General features: G+C 36.3%; 1 protein-coding gene across 2 annotated transcripts in view; it reads right to left on the bottom strand.

The window, feature by feature from the left end:
• Positions 1 to 524: 524 nt before the first annotated feature.
• WDR72 (WD repeat domain 72) overlaps positions 525 to 20,360 on the bottom strand; it is a 201,692-nt gene continuing 181,856 nt past the window's right edge. Inside the window, exons 19-20 of one of the 2 annotated variants that reach the window (XM_045822909.1) lie at positions 7,557 to 7,661; positions 525 to 2,112 (exon numbers count right to left, since the gene is read on the bottom strand). In XM_045822909.1, coding sequence (XP_045678865.1) covers positions 2,057 to 2,112; positions 7,557 to 7,661 — 161 coding nt within the window. In that variant the 3' untranslated portion in view covers positions 525 to 2,056. The remainder of the gene's footprint in view (positions 2,113 to 7,556; positions 7,662 to 20,360) is intronic. The other variant, XM_045822910.1, reaches the window with a different exon arrangement.

A 20,360-nucleotide genomic window follows, 5' to 3' on the forward strand; every position in this document is an offset into this window, starting at 1 on the left:
GATGGAAATAAAAATTACCCCAAAATACTACCATCTTGATAGAATGTTAATATTTAGCAAAGTGTTTTCTTATCAATATTCTAATGTGACATGTTCAAAGTAGCCTTATTTACTTTCTAAAATAGCAACAGAATGTTTCCCACCTAAAGCCACCTCTCTAGTTGTGTGTTTGTGATACCATACAGCTTACCTTATACTTCAAGTGCCTGACGAGGTTCAGATTGCTTTCCCTAAACCGTGTGGTGGAGGGCCTTTGCACAAGCCCTGTGATGGAGCCCTCTCCACGGATGGGGGGACGAGGCTCTGGGAGTCACAGTGAGGACCGGCTGCCTAGACACATGGCAGTGAACCTCGGCCCTTAAACCTACCTTCGTCCAGGTTCTTTCCTTGCAATATAGCCATTGTGTAACTCCATGAATAAAACAGAATTCCCACTTGCAAATTTGAAAATACGATATTCCTTTGAGGGAAATATGTAATCATAAATATTACCAAGATTATTGTCAAAAAAAGAAACACAGGACTATTTTTAATGAATCATTTATTACAATGACAAGGAAGACTCTGGAGACAAACATGTTTGCTCACTGACACAGTTCCTCCACATGTTACTGAAGGCCAGGCCATCCAAAAGCACAGACATGTAATCAAGTTGTGAGTGTCTAGTTGTGGTTAGGGTCACCACGTGGTTGATCCAATTAATTGTCTGACAACTTGCTATTTCAAGTTTTTCTTACAACAGAAATTACTGAAGTGCTGAACATAAGTCAATATAAGAAAATCATTTTAAAGAAACTAGACTTGTTTAAAAAACAAATTACACATGGATATTAGGGAATATTATCTTAAATGTGAATCTCTAAAATTCTCAGTTTTAGGAATTAAAATTATTTATCATTAATGGTGTTGGCTTCCAAACTTCCTATTGATAAAATGTTTTAATTAGCCATGTAATATTAATTATTGATATTAGCAACTACAAAATGATGCCAAAAATCTTTAAAATCTCAGTTAGTAATGTCAGGATTATGTCAGTTATCATTTCCTATAACTAGTGACATCATAAAATATTTATCGAGTTTTCAGTATTGGTTTCCTTAGACCTTAGTAAGTGTTAAATTTGGCAATGGTTTAAACTTATTTTTATGCTTCTTTGAAAGGGGAATAATATACAATATAAATCACAGCAAATACATCAGCTCACTAAGGACCATAATAGATGAGCACTTTATGTCTGTTCCTATTTACATTGCTTCGCATATTTTAGTTTAAGAATTCCTGCTAGTCAAGCTTCTTTCTGAGAAAAGAACTATAAGAGTGCATACTTCATAAGGATCAATTATGATATGCTAGAAATAGAGTCTTCTTCCCTAATTCACCTCTATATGACCAACAAGATCAACCTTTAGCTAAAGGCACAAGCTTCTATGTTGTTAGAAATCTGAAACTTAACTGCATGAGATCAGTCCCTATTTTACTATGTATCACTTATTTGGGCTAACTGATGACTAAATGGAACTGGCTATTTGTTGACAACATTTCATCCTTAGGGATTAGATTTACTGCAGGGTGATTGATCTGAATTAAAGCATCTACTAAAACAAATGTTTTAACCTAACAAATCAAACAAATTTGGTAAAGTTTTAGATTAAATACATTGAAGCAACATTACATTTTAAAAGCATTGTGTGTTACACTGTTTAAAAGCAATGTGGTTTTAATGCTGCTTATTATATAATTCAGGAACTGAAAAGATGGAAGAAAACCTAAAATGGTATTAAATTTATGTCTGTGGGCTAGGATTCCTTGTTGAAAAGATTAAAATAAAAGTAAGAAACAGGAATGAATATATGATGATTTATACAATGATTTTCTAAAATTAGATAAATTTGGATAATTTCTATCAGTAATTACACTTTCAATATACTTTGGTTAAAGTATTAGCAAATCTACTACAACCTAATATCTTGATCAATGCTCACACAGCATACACACAATAAACAAATGATGTGTTTCTTAATTCACCCAAATCCAATTCCTATAGATGAGATTTCCTTTAGCACAGCTTGCAGAAGCACATCTTTGCTATCCATGAATGATGCCTTGGCTCACCTAGAAAGAAAACAGATTATCTTGCATCATATGATGAAATAAAGAAAAAAGAAAGAAAGAAGGGAAGGAGGAAAAAAGGTATAGAAGAAGGGAGGAAGAGGGAGGGAAGTGTGAAAGGAAAGAAAGAATTAGAAAGGAAATAAAGGAAGGAAGGAAAAGTCTATATAATTTCTGCATTTCTTTTCTATCCTGAAGTAAAATATGTTAATGCAATAAAATATTATTATCTTATAAACCAGGTCCCAGGTAAATATATTTTAGCTGCATACATTATTAATATAGTCTGTTTTATATTATTGCCAAGAAAACTGAAAGTTTTCAACAAAATGAATTAGGTTTGAAATCACTCTATTTTCATAAATTTCCAGGAGCCGAATTATTTTTAGAGAAGCTCACAATTTAGGGTTGGTTTTAGGGTCAAATTTTTAAATGTTAGTTGAAATATGATTTCAATTATAGAATAAAAATTTATTTCTCAGACAACTTGGGTGATTGTTATTGCAGTGTAAAAACTATCATTTGCTTTAAATTAATTTGATTATCAAACTAACTGGAGCATTGTGCCTTAGTTAACAACATCTAAGCGCATGTGCACTGGTGATGTGATGGTGCATAGTAAATCCCACTCCTGCTGGCCAAACCTCAAAAGCCTGATTCGGTTTAGTTACACCAATAGTCAATATTGTATTATATATATATACATTATATAATAACACATTAGCCTAGAACTTTACATAATTTAAAAGTTATTAGGTTCAAGCTGAAATATTTCCCTTTGCGTAATTAAAAAAATATACTGATATTGTTAAACACAAGTAGAAAGAGGTTAAAGTATTTTTACTACTGAAATTGTTCTTCCTCCTTCTAGAACACTTTTTTAGCAGTAACCACAAAAAGTGTGTTCTCGATGGCTATGATTGATGGGCTGCTCACACATTCCACATTTTTTCTGCTTCATGCATCATCATCAGCCATCTCCAACACTCCAGTCCTGAATCTGTCCTACTTTCTCTTACCTGATTTTTGCTGGTGATTCATGAGCCAGAATAGTAAAAGAAAAAAAAAATCCACCTTAGCTTTCACAATGTAGTATCCCCTGTAAACTAAGAAATCTGATTTTGTTCATCAGATTCATGCAAATGCAATATTGATTGACAATGATGTATATAGATCTACACACATAATGTGCTATATAAAAACCACTAAAATGTTCTATTAACAGCAGAATGCATACTGATTATAAATTACCTCAGAATGACATGAAAATGCTTATCTGAATGCTTTCTTTTGTACTTTTAAGTTCTCTCTTGTCACTGCTATTTTCAGCTGAAGCTATATTTATGTGTACTGTCCCTAGTGCATTGAGAAGTAATATTCTTAATTTTCCAAGCCAATAAGGTGATAAAAGCTTAAGGTCCCTCATTAACACTTGGATAAAAATTGTGAATGTCACATAAATTTTTTATCATCATGAGTGCAAAAATGAGGGGTCAGAAACACTTTTTGTTATATTGTAGAGAATGGGAATCAAGCTTTAATCACTGCACGAAACAGTTAACAAGAAGTTAACCAGCAAATGATTAAACTGAACTATTTTTGTGATAACATCTTTTGGATTCAGAAGCATCCAGGCCTTAAAGAGACAGAAAGAAAGTCTAATGGCCCTAAAATCTCAAAAAAATGGAGCCTCAAGTTCACAATGTTGTCTCAGTGCTTCTATTACTAGACATCAAAGTTATTCCCACAGGTTTCAGGAATGCATAAACACCAGTGAAGAAGAAAGTAGACCACAGAGTCTAAGCCAGAAACTCCAACCTGGGATTCACCTGTGAGGCAAAACTCTTTGCTAATGAATTATTCCAAAGAAAAGACACAGCTGAGGGAGACCTTAACCTACCAGACAAGACCTCCAGGTTCACTAGCAAGGTCAGAGTAACAAGATCACTCAGGTCTAACATTACTTTGCCAACCTTAATGGACTGCAGGCACTCACCTGGGTATACAACTTGAACCAATAAAGAGATCACAAAGGCATGATGAATAAGGTAGAGCGCTCTGGAGATCGGGGAACACCCACTGCACCAGGCCGCTAAACTGTGACCTATATACACACTCCAGCCCATTTACAAATGGGTCATCCTGCCCTGGTCAGTGGCATGGAGCAGTGATGTCAACAGAAAAATACCGCTCTACTGATGAAGTGCAAAACCCACTGTATTCAGATATAATCAATTCACCAAATCAATCTACTGTCTATATAAATTCTAAAAATTTGATTTGAATAATGACATTTTTAAAATGTTCTATCAATGTTTTAAAAACTTCAACTTCACCTTTTGAAAACGCTATTTTAGTTTTTCTGGCTTCCGGATCCCTTTGCACTCTGCATATGCAAATGATTTGGTATCATCAATGTGAAGTTAGAACTAAAGTAAAATGATATTTATGGGATTTACAAAGAAAAGACTTTATTTGAAAAGAATAATATATGAGATGATATTGTTGACCTGTACTTGAATGGGAAAATGATTTTTTGTCTTCATTTTCTATATGCTATTCAAACAACAGATCTATTCATTAAAAATGATGTAATTAATATATATTAGTCACTTAGAATGGCAGAGATAAAACTATGTAAGGCCAATATCCATTAGAGTAGAAGGCTGACCACATTTAACTTTGTAACTGATGTTTTTCACAATGTGAAAATGTTAAAAGGAATTTTAAATGAGTAACAATATTCTAGATGAAAATAGTAAGAATGATGCATTCATGATTTAAATTCCTTTTTTTACAAGGAATAACAAATACATTAATGCAATTATAAGCTTAGCTATGGAAGTACTTCTATTGGTTTGAAGACATCTTTCCAAAGCGTGTCCCTTAAAAAACCCAAATTTTGTTTTTTCTTCTAACAAAAGTGTTTAAACTTATTTTCCAGAGAAATACCCCTCTTGGGTGGTAAAGAGAGGTAACTAAACCACCAAGTAGTGTTTCTAGTTTTGGAGCCCTTTCACTTGAATGACTTGATATTTTGAAATTAATTTTTAGACACTGAAAAGTAGACAGTCATATTTCACAGTTCAAGAAAGTCCCTCTGTGCTAGGTATCTCCTTCCTTCATGTTCAGTTTTAAGAATTTTGCTTCTCAAATGCTCATTCTTCAAAAAAAAATGCACTCTTATCAAAATCTTTCTTACTAAACAAGCACCTCTGTCAGAAGTGTCTTAATTTCTTATCACAGAATTTTATCCACACGAGGAGCAATAAATAATTCATGCCATTGCCTCTTTGTTGTGTGTCCCTGAGCTGTGCAGCGCTGGAAGGCTGACAGCTGTGTCAGGACAAGCACCAAAGATCTGACATGACAAGTGACTAACAAGTTTCTTTCAGTTCATAGTGAAAGAAGACAATGGCCCAAAGTGCAGAAAGAAATCCTGCAACAAAATAAAACTGCTTCTTTCTTTTTACCTAAGTGTTTGCAATGAGCTTATTTCCAACCCACAAGCCCTGGTCATTTTATAGGACTGCCCAGCCCCCTTTACTCCTCACACTCGCTTGGCCATTTACGCCTGGCCACGGATCAATATGAGAAATTCTTGGAGAAATACGATGTCTCCATGACAACCAAGCCACAAATTCTCAGTGGAAGGCAGTGAGACCAGTAGTGAACTCTCCAGAGGTTTCTAGGCCTATAAGGCAAGATGTCTTAAAATGCAGAAATGGGCAGAGGAAAAAGCCAGAGTAATTCATTCTTTATTACCAGTTTAATGATGTCCGATGTATAGAACAGTACTCACTTTTTAAGTTAAGCTTCTCTATCAGTGCCTATATTTTCTAAATAATCTTTCTGTTCTGATCCATCCTTTTGTTTATATCAATCAGATAGATTATGTTATAGTAGAACTGCAGTACAATTCCACTCATATTGAGGGATGATAAAAATTTATTCGACTTTTGAAATGGTATAAAGTGGATCTATTCTCGCCCAAACAGTGAACACTTAGGTAGAAAGATGACTTGTGGATTTAACTGCCTGGCAAAGTGGTTGATAGAAAACTGGTCATTAAGACAGTTTAAGAACTTAGTTGAAATTAGGCAATTTAAGTCGAAACAAAAAGTAATTTTAAATTAATTTTATTTTAGAAATTTTATGCTACCACTGTCCTCTCCCTTTTAGAGTGGAACTGATCTACATTTGTCTTTTAGCTATTATGGCAGGGGATGGGTTTAATGTGCTGATTAAAAATTTCTGTCACTGTTAAAGATGCCATTTCCCAGGTCGGCAGGAGAGCAGAAGTGTGGCTGGGAACAGACACAGGGCAGCGGTCCATCTTTTGAGGAATCTTCGTGCAGTGGAGGGACTGAAATACAATGCCATCGCCACTGGGCCTATTGGGGTTCCGAGATGACTTAGGGGACCTGACATAGATTGCAGGCTGCACCTTTCACTGAAAATTAAATCTCAGTAGCTCTCCTCGGGGAAGGATCAGGGGACTGTTTGCAGCTGCCCCCTGTCAGCAAAGGCTACAAGATTTGGAAATCTCTTAACTAAGCTGACAGGCCACAGAGAGGATGAATCAAAAATCTGATACATGGATGCGAGAGAGTAGAGGGTACACAGCAGCCAGGGAAAATAGGAAAGAAAAATGTTAACTCTTTCATTCGTGATAATAAGGTACCTTTTAGCACCTCATGGCTTTGCAGTGATCCAGGAATGTGCCATTTGACTTTCACAAGATTTTTTTCTTTTAACTAATTAGGTGTTAAGAATAGGCATGAGTCAAAACACAACAAAAACAGAAGCAAAAATCCATGTTTAAGTATTCCTGGTCAAATTTTTCCAGTATATTTCTGTCTACTCTTTCTATGAAGAAAATACAAACATAGGTAACTTGGACCTTGGGTAAATTTTATTGCAAGAAGAAGGGTTATTATTTTTGTTTGTTTGTTTTCTAAACAGTTGACAACATCCATTAGTCCATTACTGTTTTGCTAAAATCCTCTCATCCCGGTTAGGTCCTGTTTGTATTCAGAAAGGTAAATAGATTGTAATGATGACAATTTGTGTCTCTTTTCTTTCTAACTCTCCATTTCCGCTTGATCCCATTATTTGACCTATTTAAAACATTGTCATTTCTTCAGTTTCTAATCTCTACCTCTATTAACCAGGTTAGTCTCAAATTGATGATAATGAACTAATAGTGTCAGCTTCCCTTTTCAGTCATAAAGCCTTTGTACTTCCTCCAACTGAATTCTTGATGAAAGAGGAAAAGATAACAGCTCCACACTGTGACCCCTGGAGGTGACCATTAATTTGACAGTGCAGCTGCTAAGAGAAAACAGCATTACAATGTCTGTCCTCTCTCCCCACCCCCTTCCAAGGACCCCAAAGCTGTGTCAAATTTATCATTTTATACTTGACTATGTTTAAATGGCTTTCACCTGGACTCTCAGACTCTTTCAGGACACATCTGTCAGGCATGTCCTCAGTGTCTTGGAAGTTTGCCGAGTCTGAGTTGCTGTCATGCTTGACCAGACTGGCTGAAGCTATTAAAGAGAGAGAGAGAGAGAGAGAGAGTGAAAAGAAAGAGTGATGAAAAAATAGCAATAAACACCATGAAACATTTCCTTTCAGTTCTACAGCTATTTCCAGGGACACATGATATAAACACAAACAATAAATTGAAATAAAATGTATCCTCTAAGTATGTATTGGCAGACATGTAATTAGTTGAAAAATCTATAGATGAGACTTTATCTTAGAAGAAAAATAAGTTCATGGCATCAGCTTAAAAGCTACAAAGTAACAAAGTGATCCCTTCGAAATAGGAACCGTATTTTTAATGCATAAATCTAAAACAATGTAGTCAATTAATGGCAGCAGGACGCAGAGAGGAGAACCTCAGGCTAGTCACTCAGAAAGACCAGTGCCACACTGGGGCAGTGGGTCCTTTTGTCACACAAATCACAGCTGATGAACACTCGTCAAGCATTTTGGTTCTCCTCCATTGAATGAAAAACTATGGCACCAGCTACATTTTGAAAAGCCCTATAAAAATAAGTTTTAAAATATAGAATGCATACACTGCAAATGATACTAAAGGAGGCTGGTATTTTCAATGGTAGGTCTCCAGAACCCTTGTCATGAGATGTTATTTTCTGAGTAGGGAGTATAAACAGAAACAGAAGCTATCACAGGAATCTAAAGTTTCCTTTAAGCCCATTACAACCGCTAGTTGTTAGAGAAAACATAGACTCAAGTTTCTACATTTTCCCACAAGTTGTAATATTTGGTCTAAATTATCTCCATTTATAACATATTTCCATATTATGGAATCATTTCAAGGAATTCATTTCAAGGAATTATTTCACAGGAAAAGTGGATACTGTCTTCATAAAAAAACATAATAAAGTGAATAATAAAACAAAGCAAGTCTGCAATAATATAAATTATGTTATGCTTCCTTGTCTGAACCCAAATAATATAAATATGTATATTATTGACTGCATTGAAATTTTATCTTTCACAAATTGCTGAGGTTAACACTACCACTGTCGTCTCAGATCTTGATAATACATGCAACATATTATTTATAAGCCTAAAATGCAAAAATATAGAATATATTTAGAAGTCATACATGAAATAATGTGTTTGTTGGCACAGGGGAGTGGCTTGTAACACTATTCCTGAACCCCCATCAGGAGATGAGAAAGCAAATGCACAGGTGGAAGCCTGGGTCACTTCACACATTCCTTCAGTGACACAAGGGAGCTACCCAGGTCCAAAGCAACTTCAGTAAGGCTCACACCTCCCACACTCCGCATCTTATTTTAGTGGAGTGTGTATAGCATCGGTGATCATAACCTGAGGCGCACATATGCATGCTTTCAAGGAAACCAGTAACATACTTCTGGTCCAAATATTCTCTTCCAACGGCCTCAGAACAGACAGTATTCTGTCTGCTCTGTGGGAGGGTGAGCACAGGGTTTGGATTCACCACATTGCTAAAACCTTTTGTTTGGAAACAAAATATGAGAAAAGAATATATGAAAGTCTGATTTTAAATAAATAAACCCAACTTTTCGTGTTGTACATTGGAATTTTCTGAAAAAAAAAGAAAGAAAGTAGGTACTGTGTCTATTTTATTCACCTCTGTATGCCCTGAGCTGTAGAAGATACAGTATTCTTAAAAGATTAGTGGAATGAATGAATGAAAAACTGAGCAAAGCAGAGGTACCATGCTAGAAGTCCTCCTGATCTGAGATGATACGTGCTTTGAAGTATCATTAATTGATCTGTTCAGTTTCTTATTCAGGACCACCTGAGATGAAGGGTGCTTGTTGGAAAAATGGTGGTATGGGTTGTCCAGTGACTTTATAGGAGAAACAAGATCCATATGGCATAAATAGTTATTGGTGTGATAAATTAATAACTTAATTTAATTTTATTCATTTAGAGCATACTTACAGATTATTTTTTAATCCAAAGATTTGTGTGAAATGTTTCAGTGGGATAATTAAATGTGTTGAAATTGCAGAACAGTGTACTATTTGTCAGGATGTCTTGGCCTGTTTTAATAATTTTTATCTCTATATACTTGTTAATTTCCTGAAATAATTATATTGGTATTTATAATAGGGAATTAATCATATAGTGAAATATATTCCTAACAACCAATAAGGTAAAACCTGTGTTTATTTGGGCAAATACATTGCACTTATTATCTCACAGATTGTTCTTTCATAATTTAAAATGTCTACCCATTCATTTATTCAGTCCTCCAACAAGACTCTATTCTGGACAGAGGGGCCTCAAAGAGGAAGACAGCATGGTATTAGAACAAGAAATAAATACCCGTGACCACTTTTAGTGGCAATGAAGTGGCCCAGGGCATACTGACATCCCAAACCATTCCACAAAGCCAGGATGTCAGCTGTAGTTTTTAGCTGCATGATTTCTACTAAGCTCCCAGGAGCTGGAGCCATGCAGCCATTCATGTCTTCCCACTGATGGGCAAGGGCGTGGTTTGTGGGCACAGGAGAGTGCAGAGGGCTAATCTTCAGATATTTTGCTTAATTATATGTTAGCTTTCAAATTTGAGATGGTACAAGAGTTGCCATTTTTACTGAGTAGTTTATAGAGTATCCAATAAAATTTATTGCAAAGGAAATGCCTACATTCTGCATTCTGTCAGTCGGGACGGATGAGCATTGAAAAGGTTAATGACTGCCATTCTACTGATTTTTTTTTTTTGATAGGCAAATCTTTGCAGTTGTTCTTTTGGGTGTTCCCTATGATGTTTTGTCATTAATCTCTGACATGATGTGTGACCAAGGCTTCTCTAATGAATCATTTCAAAAACGATGAAATCAACAAATATTGATTTAGTGCTTATTGTGGGTAGAGCTTGTGCTAGACTATGTGCGTGGTAAAAATGCGAAGGTGCTTTTAATGTGCCCTCCTACAACTTGTGATCCAGTTGAGGTATAACTAAAAGTAACCAGTAGGAGCATTAGAGAGAATATATAGAGAGTGACATGGTTTTTAGGAAGGCACAGGTAATTCCCCTGCAAGAGGGTAGTCTAAAAGTAAATTTTGAATTAAATCTTGACAGGAAAAACAGCCAGCTCAAAGGGAGCTCATTCAGGCAAAAAAAAAAAAAAAGTTGTGAACCTGGCCAGATATGACCAAAGATATATATTAGCTTAGTTCCACAAACATACTTGTTAACAGAATGTTGCTGCCTATTTTTTTGTATGTCTTTTTAATGAATTTTCCTTACTTGTCTCTTTGAGCTTTTTCTGAAATTGCTGTTGTGGCTAATTCTTCTCACCTGAAGAAGTTGGTTATAGACAGGTTTTTCCCAGCTCTGGATAGTCAATAATTTGATCTTTACTGATGGTGGGCCCATTTATCACAGTAAGTTGTCCTTTCACTATACATATTGACTTTTATTTATCAATACCAAAGTCCATTTGTAGCTCATCACTAAAGTTCTTGGATATTTTCAGTAGTTTTTGAAGATGCATTTTAGAGCTTGGCAGAGAGATACTTTTGACGTCAATTTAGTGTAAGCGGTTGCTGGGCTCATTCTTAAGTCAAAATCAAGTGTTTATTTCCTCTGTAATGGATTCTGAAATAGTCTGCATTTGGGGGGCGAGGGACAAAAAAAGACAAACTCCTCTTGACAGTTCTACCACTGAAAGATGTAGGGCTCTTCCATTTACTCATCACATACCTCCAAATATTGACAACTGGAAGGCCAGTGTTCTAAATATCTTTGTAATATCTCTGGTAGCTAGGTGGAGGGAGGAGTCCATGCACTTTGGACGCATGTGTCTGACTATGGTGTGTGTTTAATGAGCATAGTTCTCCTAGATCCTAAACAAATGAATGGTTCAGCTGTAGACGGTATGACATTGGTAATTTTTAAACCACATTTAAGAATATCTAATGAGGAAACCCAGAAGATTGCATGATAAAGATTCGATAGAACAATTTACTATTAATGTGATGACGGGTCATCAGTGGTTATAGCCCTTCACCTCTCTCTGGTCTCTATTTTGGTTTTGGTTAACCTCTAAAAATTTTCCCCATCCTTTTCAAATCAGTTACAAATAGATGGTGTTAACTCTTAAATGTGGGTAGGCCTGAGCAGCAAACGCCCCCAAAGAGGGTGACTGCTGACAAAAACCCCATCTCCTTCCACAAATAGCAATTTGTCCTTTCAAGTCAGGCCAATATGTAGTATATAGAGAGCCCTTGTTAAAAATCCACATCATTTGCAGTGTGAACCAAATCTGCAGTCCAAATAATGTTTTCAATATGATGACATATATGATTTAAAAATAGGTGCCATCCATCCATCGTATGAAAGGACCTTTTTGGAGGTATTGTAGATATTGATAAGAAAATAATTAATAAAAGCACATAACAGTTTGAAATATTGGTCAAGTGAACAGAATAAATCATTGTAGTAGCACATAAAACTCAGATGTCTTGGTCACACCTTAAAAGTAACGTAGAGTTTGCAGAGGTCAGGAAAGACTAAAAGACTGCTCAGATTTGTGAAGTGAGCAGTGGAAAAGAAGTCAAAGTCCCGAGTTCAAATCTACTAGCTCAGTGCAGTGGCCATATTGGTTGATAATTTATATTTCTCCCTAAACTTAAGGAGTTAGTATGAAGTCAGCTAAAAAAATCTTTCCAGAGGCTTATAAAAGAAAAAAAAAACTATGTTAAACTCAAGTCGAAGTAAATACTAATGCATTCATTCCTCACAAATCACAAAAGACTGCAATAGATTTTAATTAGAAGGAGGTACAATCAATGAAAAGACTAAATGATAACACCAAATTTGTAAACAAAGAAGATGTTGTTTGAACTGAACAGACCTCAAATTCAGTTTACAAAACGGTTCTCTCTGGACTGATGTCTTATCAGGAAAACATATCTACCTAAGGAGCTATGTACATACTATCCCTGCTTTAAAAATATCTATGCTGAGATAAGCAATAGGACCTCTTGATTCTATTTGAATAGCATTAGCTACATCCTGTGTCAGATTTCAGGCTTATTTTGCCTGCAGCATAGATTGGAAACTGGGAAAAAATATCATGTAGACATGCCCAAAATTAAATAAAATATTTAATGCTTCTTTATAACTAAGAGTTATTTTATGAACAAGTTCATCATGATGGGTTAACATTAGACTTTTATATTTTTGCAATCTTTCTGCAGTTGTAATCTGATATGGAATATTTTTTCTGGATGACATTTTCTAGTATACACTGCTTTAAGGATGACATTTTTAATTGATAAAGAAATAAACTTTCCAAAAAATGCTGTGAAGAGTCACTATTATTTTGATATCCTTCTGAGATATATAGAATCAAAGTTATTATATTTAAATATTTTGGGGGATATATATATATATATATCATAGGATCAAATTATTGACTATCTAACCTAAGGGAAAAATATGTCTATGGCTAACTTCTACAGGTGAGATGAATGGCTAGATCACCCAACTGACTCAGCGGAAGATAACTGTGAATGAGAAAGAGGTATTAATTGTTTACTAAATCTTTTAAAACACCGCTCCATTCCTCTCAGATATAGAAATCCCTTTGTTATCTGGGATGTCTGAGCAATGGGCTGCTTTGGTAAAGTCGATAAACAAGCAACCACCATACATCGCTTGCCTCATGTGAATCACAAGGCAGGTACATGGAGTACTTACGAGATGACTGAGTAAAACAGCCAGCAAGGATTTCTAAGAATTTAATGCAGTTTAAGGGAGAAATCTTAAGGTCAGGCCAAGCATTTATAGCTCAAACATACCCCAAAACCCCAAGATCTACTATTAATGTCAACAGTATACATAATGGGGGAGATTCTATTTGCCTTATTTCTGAATGAAAAATAAAATTCCTCATTGTGAAGCATTCAAATATATATATATTAATTTAAACAAAAGTGAGTATTAATAATTTTATGATAGAGACAAATTTCTGAGTTCCCAGGGGAAAGTGGATGGTTGTAAAATAGCTCAATAGGACCCAGAAGAGTGTTTTTTGGTTCCACCTGTACTCCTAAGAGTGTGACCTTGAGCATGTCATTTCATTTGCTTGGAATTTTATTAATAAAATGAGGTGGTTGGACTGGACAACCTCTTGACATCTTCTGGTTCTGAGACTCAGATATTCTGCCAGTTCAGAATCCAACATCAACCAACCACTCCAGATATTACTAAATAGGATAACAAGACGGTAAGTGGCTCCTACACTAGCCTTGTAAATCATGAGGACTCCTGAGGCCCTTTCTGAATTAAGTACAATTGTTATTTCCCTACAAGTGGCAATAGCCAGTCTCTCTGAGGAACAGAGGAAATCACGGCAGTTTCAGAGACATACATGGGTAGCTGCAATGCCAGGGTGAGGCAGGCCTATGCATAGATGACCAAGTAAGGACTGAAGCTACAGTATGGCTACTCCTGAGAACAAACAAAGTGAATCTTGGGCATGGAAAAGCATCCATTACATGTTTACCAATGATGCAAAACAAAAAAAAATCTTTAAAACCAAACCTTACCTCTTTTAGAATCATATTTATGCTATTAATTCCTTTAAACAAACCCTCTCTTCAAAATCAATTTGGCAACTACAAATTTCAGCATAAGAGGCATCATCCTAAACTAAACTAATTTGGTCCGTGGAATAATTGCAAGAAACACAATTGCAGTGAAAAAGCACAGGCCTGGATGTTGGATGGTCTGGATGTAGGATGGTCTAATGCAGGGGTGTCTAACCTGTGGCCCACACGCCATGTGCGTCCCAGGATGGCTATGAATGTGGCCCAATACAAAATCATAAATTTACTTGAAACCTTTTTTTTGCTCATCAGTTTTCATTAGTGTTTCTGTATTTAATGTGTGGCCCAAGACAACACTTCTTCTTCCAGTGTGGCCCATACATGCCTGGCTCCATCTTGGCTTCAGGGCTCCAGGCTTAAGAAATTCTCAATTATTGTTCATCAAATGAATGGACAGGTTTATGGACAGGTGTGGTGTTCTTGTGGAATTGTATTTTCCTCGAGTCAAATCTTTTAAAAAAAGAATCAGTGGAGTCCCAACTCTTTCTATTCCTTTTACATGTAAGGATAAGGCCCATGAAGTCATTTGTCTTAGTCAAGCCTGGCATGACAACTAACAGTAATCAAATTATTTAAACCCTCAGACTGAAACAGACTGCTGAGACATATTAGATGAAGGATAGAGAGTATGACAAAGGAAATATGTAACTTGAGAAGTAGAAAGGAAGAATAACAAGGAATGATGCAACTCTCCTCTTTCTGCTGCATGTTCTCACCCGCCACCTCCCCTCCCCCCACCAAAAGGGTAATTGTCAGTCATCAGTGAGAGGTTTCCTTGAATTTCTACATGTGCTTTTTTAGGGTACAATTTCCTTTGCAAGGACTGGTCTAAGGAGAGGTGATAAGTAGATGAGAAGTCCCCTCTTTACTTAAACACCAAATCAAAATAATTTCTATGACTTTAGTACCTGAGCATTTTCTACATTAGTCCTTGAATTTATTCTGAGTAAATTTATAGTGGAAAAAAATCTCAGGAAACCATTACTTATGTCATTTTTATACTTATCTATAATTTAGTAGAGAATTTCTAGATGCAAGAAATAAACTGGTCAGATCAGCAAGCTCAATCCCTGCTTTCTATTTTAAGTCATAGAGAGAATTATCAAGACAAAGGGACTCAGGAACATCTTACCTGAAAAGACCCCTTCATCACTAAAAGGAAGTATTGGTGATGAATGAATTCTCACAATGAACTCACAAAGTACAGAAATGAACTCCCATACCCCTCATATAGTTTAGGTTTTCTGCAAAAGCATTTGACTTTTTTCATAAGGACCAAATCCTATGGTAATACAGAAATACATTAATTTTAATGTTCAAGAAGTTGTATGCAGAAACAGATTTCAAAGGAAAAAACAAATAGATCCTCATGTATCAATAAATTGAAGAACAGTCAGTAAAGGGAGAATCCTAAGAAGAATATATAGAAAACTGCCCAGTTTGTATCTGAAAAGTTAAAAGAAAAGAAAACAAGAGATCCTTCAATCAAAAGAGCATCAAGCTAGCATTTAAGATTAGAGATAAAGATGATTTATACATGAACTTAAGATAAGGATTCACTGCAAAGGAAATTTAAACCACAACAAAGTCTACAGTTACTCATATGAAAAGAAAAAAAAAACCAAAAACATTTCCCTCTTGAATCAGAGGGAGAAGAAACTGTCATATGGGAATACCACTGGAATTCATAAAAGCAGCAACTTTTCCATAGGCCAAACCTAAGATCACACCATCAGCGAATGGTTGGCAGGCAGTCTCAAATTCCCAGCTGATAGCTGTCTCTATCTCAGGGGAAAACCTTTGTCTCAGATGGTTAGTCAAGTGTCAGAGCTCTTTTATCTCCTAGATAGGAAATAGAGAATAAGAAAATCAAATTATCTAGACTATGCCTTTGTTTTCTAGTTCTTTGTCACATTACATTAAGAAGGAGGCAAGGAAGAAAAAGTCTAAGTTACCATATTTTGTATCATTAGGCTTGGTTATTTTGAATGTGATTTATTTTTATTTGCATAACATCAAAATGGTATGTTAGTGTACTTGCTGAAATTGAATGGAAGACATGTTTGGATGCTAATACTGTGCTTTACAGCTGTATTATAATGTAATTAGCAGCAAGCATCACTCTCTTGTACTATACACCCAACATATGCACCTACACTGAACACAGAAAGCATAGGTGGTCTGTTAGAATTGTGCTTCTTATGGTCAGTCATGTAAAATGCAGTTACTCATTTTAAAATACTAATTTTGCTGGGGGAATAATCAAAAGATGCCTTCTCAAATCCTTAAGCTGTGTCACTGTGTAAGAGTCAGTATTTGTACTAATACATCTAAGAGATGGTGGCTAAAATTATAGAAATGGCTGTGATAAGTAGTAGAGTTTCATCTGGATACCAGACAACCTAGTAGCAGCTATAAATAAAGAATATCAAAAATACACACAAAGAAAGCCAAGTTTCAGACTTCTGGCCAAGATGAAGGTGTAGGTAGATACACTTTGCTTCCTTGCACAACCCGAAGAAGGACAACAACAAATTTAAAAACAAAAAATAACCAGAACTACCAAAAAGCTGAACTATATGGAAGTCCGACAGACAAGGAGTTAAACAAGAAACATTCATCCACACTGATAGGAGGGTCAGCCAGGGCAGAGAGGACTTGCGGCAAGGTGGTTCCGATAGTATGGAAGAGTAGGTGGTCCCACATTTGCATGCAGATGGAACAACTGGGGAGTGAGACAGGCTGTGCAACCCTGGGTTCCAGCATGGGGAAATAAAGCCTCAAAACCTCTGACTGTAAGGACCTGTAGGGGTTATGGTGGCAGGAGAAACTCCCAGACTCACAGGAGAGTTTGTGGGAGAGATCCACAGGGTCCTAGAAAGTATACAATCTACCTATCTGGGAATCAGCACCAGAAGGGCCCAATTTGCTTGTGGATAGTAGGGGAAGTGACTGAAAGCCAGTCAAGAGCCAAGCAAGCAGCATTGTTCCCTCTCTGACCCCTCTCCTACATACAGTGCCACAAACCAGCTACGTGGGTTGCCCTGCACTGGAGAATGTCTAAGGCTCTAGCCCTTACTATGTAACAGGTATGCTAAGACGAGAAAAAATATGGCCCAAATGAAAGAACAGGTCAAAGCTCCAAAAATAGAACTAAGTGATAAAGAGATAGTCAACCTATCAGATGCAGAGTTCAAAACACTGGTCATCAGGATGCTTACGGAAATCGTTGAATATGGTCACAAAGTAGAAGAACAAGTGAAGACTATGCAAAGTGAAATAAAGGAAAATCTGTAGGGAACAAACGATGATGAGAAGGGCACCAGGACTCAAATCAATGATTTGGAGTGGAAGGAAGAAATAAACATTCAACCAGAATAGGCTGAAGAAGCAAGAATTCAAAAACCTGAGGCTAGGAAACCCTGAGACAAGTTTAAACATTCCAACATTTGAATCATAGGGGTGCCAGAAGGAGAAGACGAAGAACAAGAAATTGAAAACTTATTTGAAAACATAATGAAGGAGAACTTCCCCAATCTGGCAAAGGAGACTTCCAGAAAGTCCAGGAAGCTCAGAGAGTCCAAAAAAAGTTGGGCCCAAGAAAGCACACACCAAGGCACATCATAATTACATTATCCAAGACTAAAGATAAGGAGAGAATCTTAAAAGCAGCAAGGGAAAAAGACAATTACCTATAAAGGAGTTTCCATGAGTTTAACAGCTGACTTCTCAAAAGAAACCTTGCAGGCAAGAAAGAAGTATTCAGAGTCATGAAAGGCAAGGATCTACATCCAAGCTTACTCTATCAAGCAAAGCTATCATTTAGAATGGGAGGGAAAATAAAGTGCTACCCAGACAAGGTAAAGTTGAAGGATTTCATCATTACCAAGTCCTTATTATATGAAATGTTAAGGAACTTATCTAAGAAAAAGAAGATAAAAAATATGAACAGTAAAAAGCAACAAGCTCATAAAAAATATGAACAGTAAAATATCAACAACTGAACCTAAAACAAAAACAAAAACTAAAGCAAACAACTAGAATAGGAACAGAATCACAAAACTGGAGATCACATGGAGGGTTATCATCAGGGAAGGGGTAGGGAGAGAATGGGGAAAACATACAGAGAATAAGTAGCATAAATAGTAGGTACAAAATAGACAGAGGGAGGTTAAGAATAGTATGGGAAATGGAGAAGCCAAAGAACTTACATGTATGACCCATGGAGATGAATTAAGGTGGGGGAATGTGGACGTGCAGGATGGAGGGGGATAAAGGGGAGAAAAAAATGGGACAACTGTAATAGCATAATCAATACAATATATTTTAAAAAGAAAACAAAGTTTTAAAGAGTAAATATGTAGACAAAGGGAAACAAGTAACTATAATCTAATGAGACTTTCAGAAAACTAGGTATAATACAAGAAAGATATCATAATCAAGGAACTAAGAAATAGAAAACAAAAGGCAGGAGACAAACATATTTTTAGATATGACAGTAAAAAATAGTGTCCTAAATTAGTATAAAATACTCCTCTTAATAAATTTTTACAAATCTTCTAGAATAATACATGGTAAAATCTGTAGGATTTGAGAGAACACTAAGGTATGTGAAATGTTAGAACTTGATTAGATTAACTACAGAAACAAATCTAAGTCTGAATCAGTGGGCATACAGGCTATATATGTATTCTAGTATAGCAAATCTTGGGAAACATTAAAAAAATGTGATCCACAATATATGTAACTAGAACATGGCCCTTAGCTACCATTTGCTATATGACTCAGTGACCTGAGCTGACGTAAAAATGTAGGCAAATGGTTAACAAAAGGCTGGTACTTTAGTGAGGTGAGGTCTGTCCAGAAAAAGTCCAGCCATTGTTAATATAACAAGAATGGTTTGTACGGCATCAGGTAACCTGGCAGCCAAGGAGAGTGGACTGGAATGCTCATGCGTAAACAGTGACAACTTCACTGTATTAGTCAGTGAAGATGTCATGGTGGTAGGTGCTGTTGAGTAAGCATGTGTACTGTGTGGCCGCTACATTCAAAATGACTAAGCAAGTAGAGCAACATATCTGCATCAAATTTTGGGTTAAGCTTGAATATTCTGCCATGGAAACTATTCAGATGATTCAGAAAGTTGTAGGTATGGGCAACTGGTGCTTGGCAGTCTCATCACAACAATGCGCCTACCTATGCAACACATCTTATGCAGTTTCTTGGTAAACATCAAATGACCCAGGTAACTCAGCCCTCCTATAGCCCAGATTTGGCACCCTGCAAATTCTGGTTTTTCCCAAAACTAAAATCACTTTTGAAAGGGAAGAGATTTCAGACTCTTGATGAGATTCAAGAAAATATGATGGGGCAGTTGATGGCAATTAGAACTGTGTGAGGTCCCAAGGTATTTGCTTTGAAGGGGACTGAGGCATCATTGTCCTGTGTACAATGTTTATTATATCTTGTATCTTCTTCAGTAAATGTCTCTATTTTTCATAGTACATGGCTGGATACACTCTGGACAGGCCTTGTATAGTATCAGAACATATCAAGAAGAAATTAGGAAGACCAAGATGCCAGTACAGAAGTAAATTTAGAGAGGAATGTGACTGATACTTGTAAAATTGCCAAGAACTTACATACACCCAAGACTGCCATTTTCTAACCTTTACTGCCTCCCACCCCTCAAGATCATTGTACTTACATGCTGTTTTCCATTGCCAGAGTACCTCCTCTATTTTAATAGCCTGATAAGATATGTTTTTCTCTCCAGTGATTATTTAAACTGAGACAAATCATATCTCTAAAAACCAAGGTCTAACCATATAGCTTCTATTCAGAAAAACCTACAATTACTTCTATCTTCAGCAGTGAGGGGTTCTGGAGCCCTGGAGCTGAGGGACTTTGGGAATATAGTGTCAACTTATATCTAGAGGTTTCCCGCTGGATGCTGCCCCCACCTGTTCCTCCTTATCTTAGACTCTGATATCATAAACTGTAGTTGCATGAGATTGCTCATTGTTCCCCAGTACGCTATTTATTTTCCACACCAGTGTCTTTGTGAAGATTCGCCAGCTTGATATATCCTTTTA

This window comes from Phyllostomus hastatus, unplaced genomic scaffold, assembly GCF_019186645.2.
Source record: "Phyllostomus hastatus isolate PE091 unplaced genomic scaffold, TTU_PhHast_1.1 phas_scaffold_501, whole genome shotgun sequence".
Lineage (NCBI taxonomy): Eukaryota > Metazoa > Chordata > Mammalia > Chiroptera > Phyllostomidae > Phyllostomus > Phyllostomus hastatus.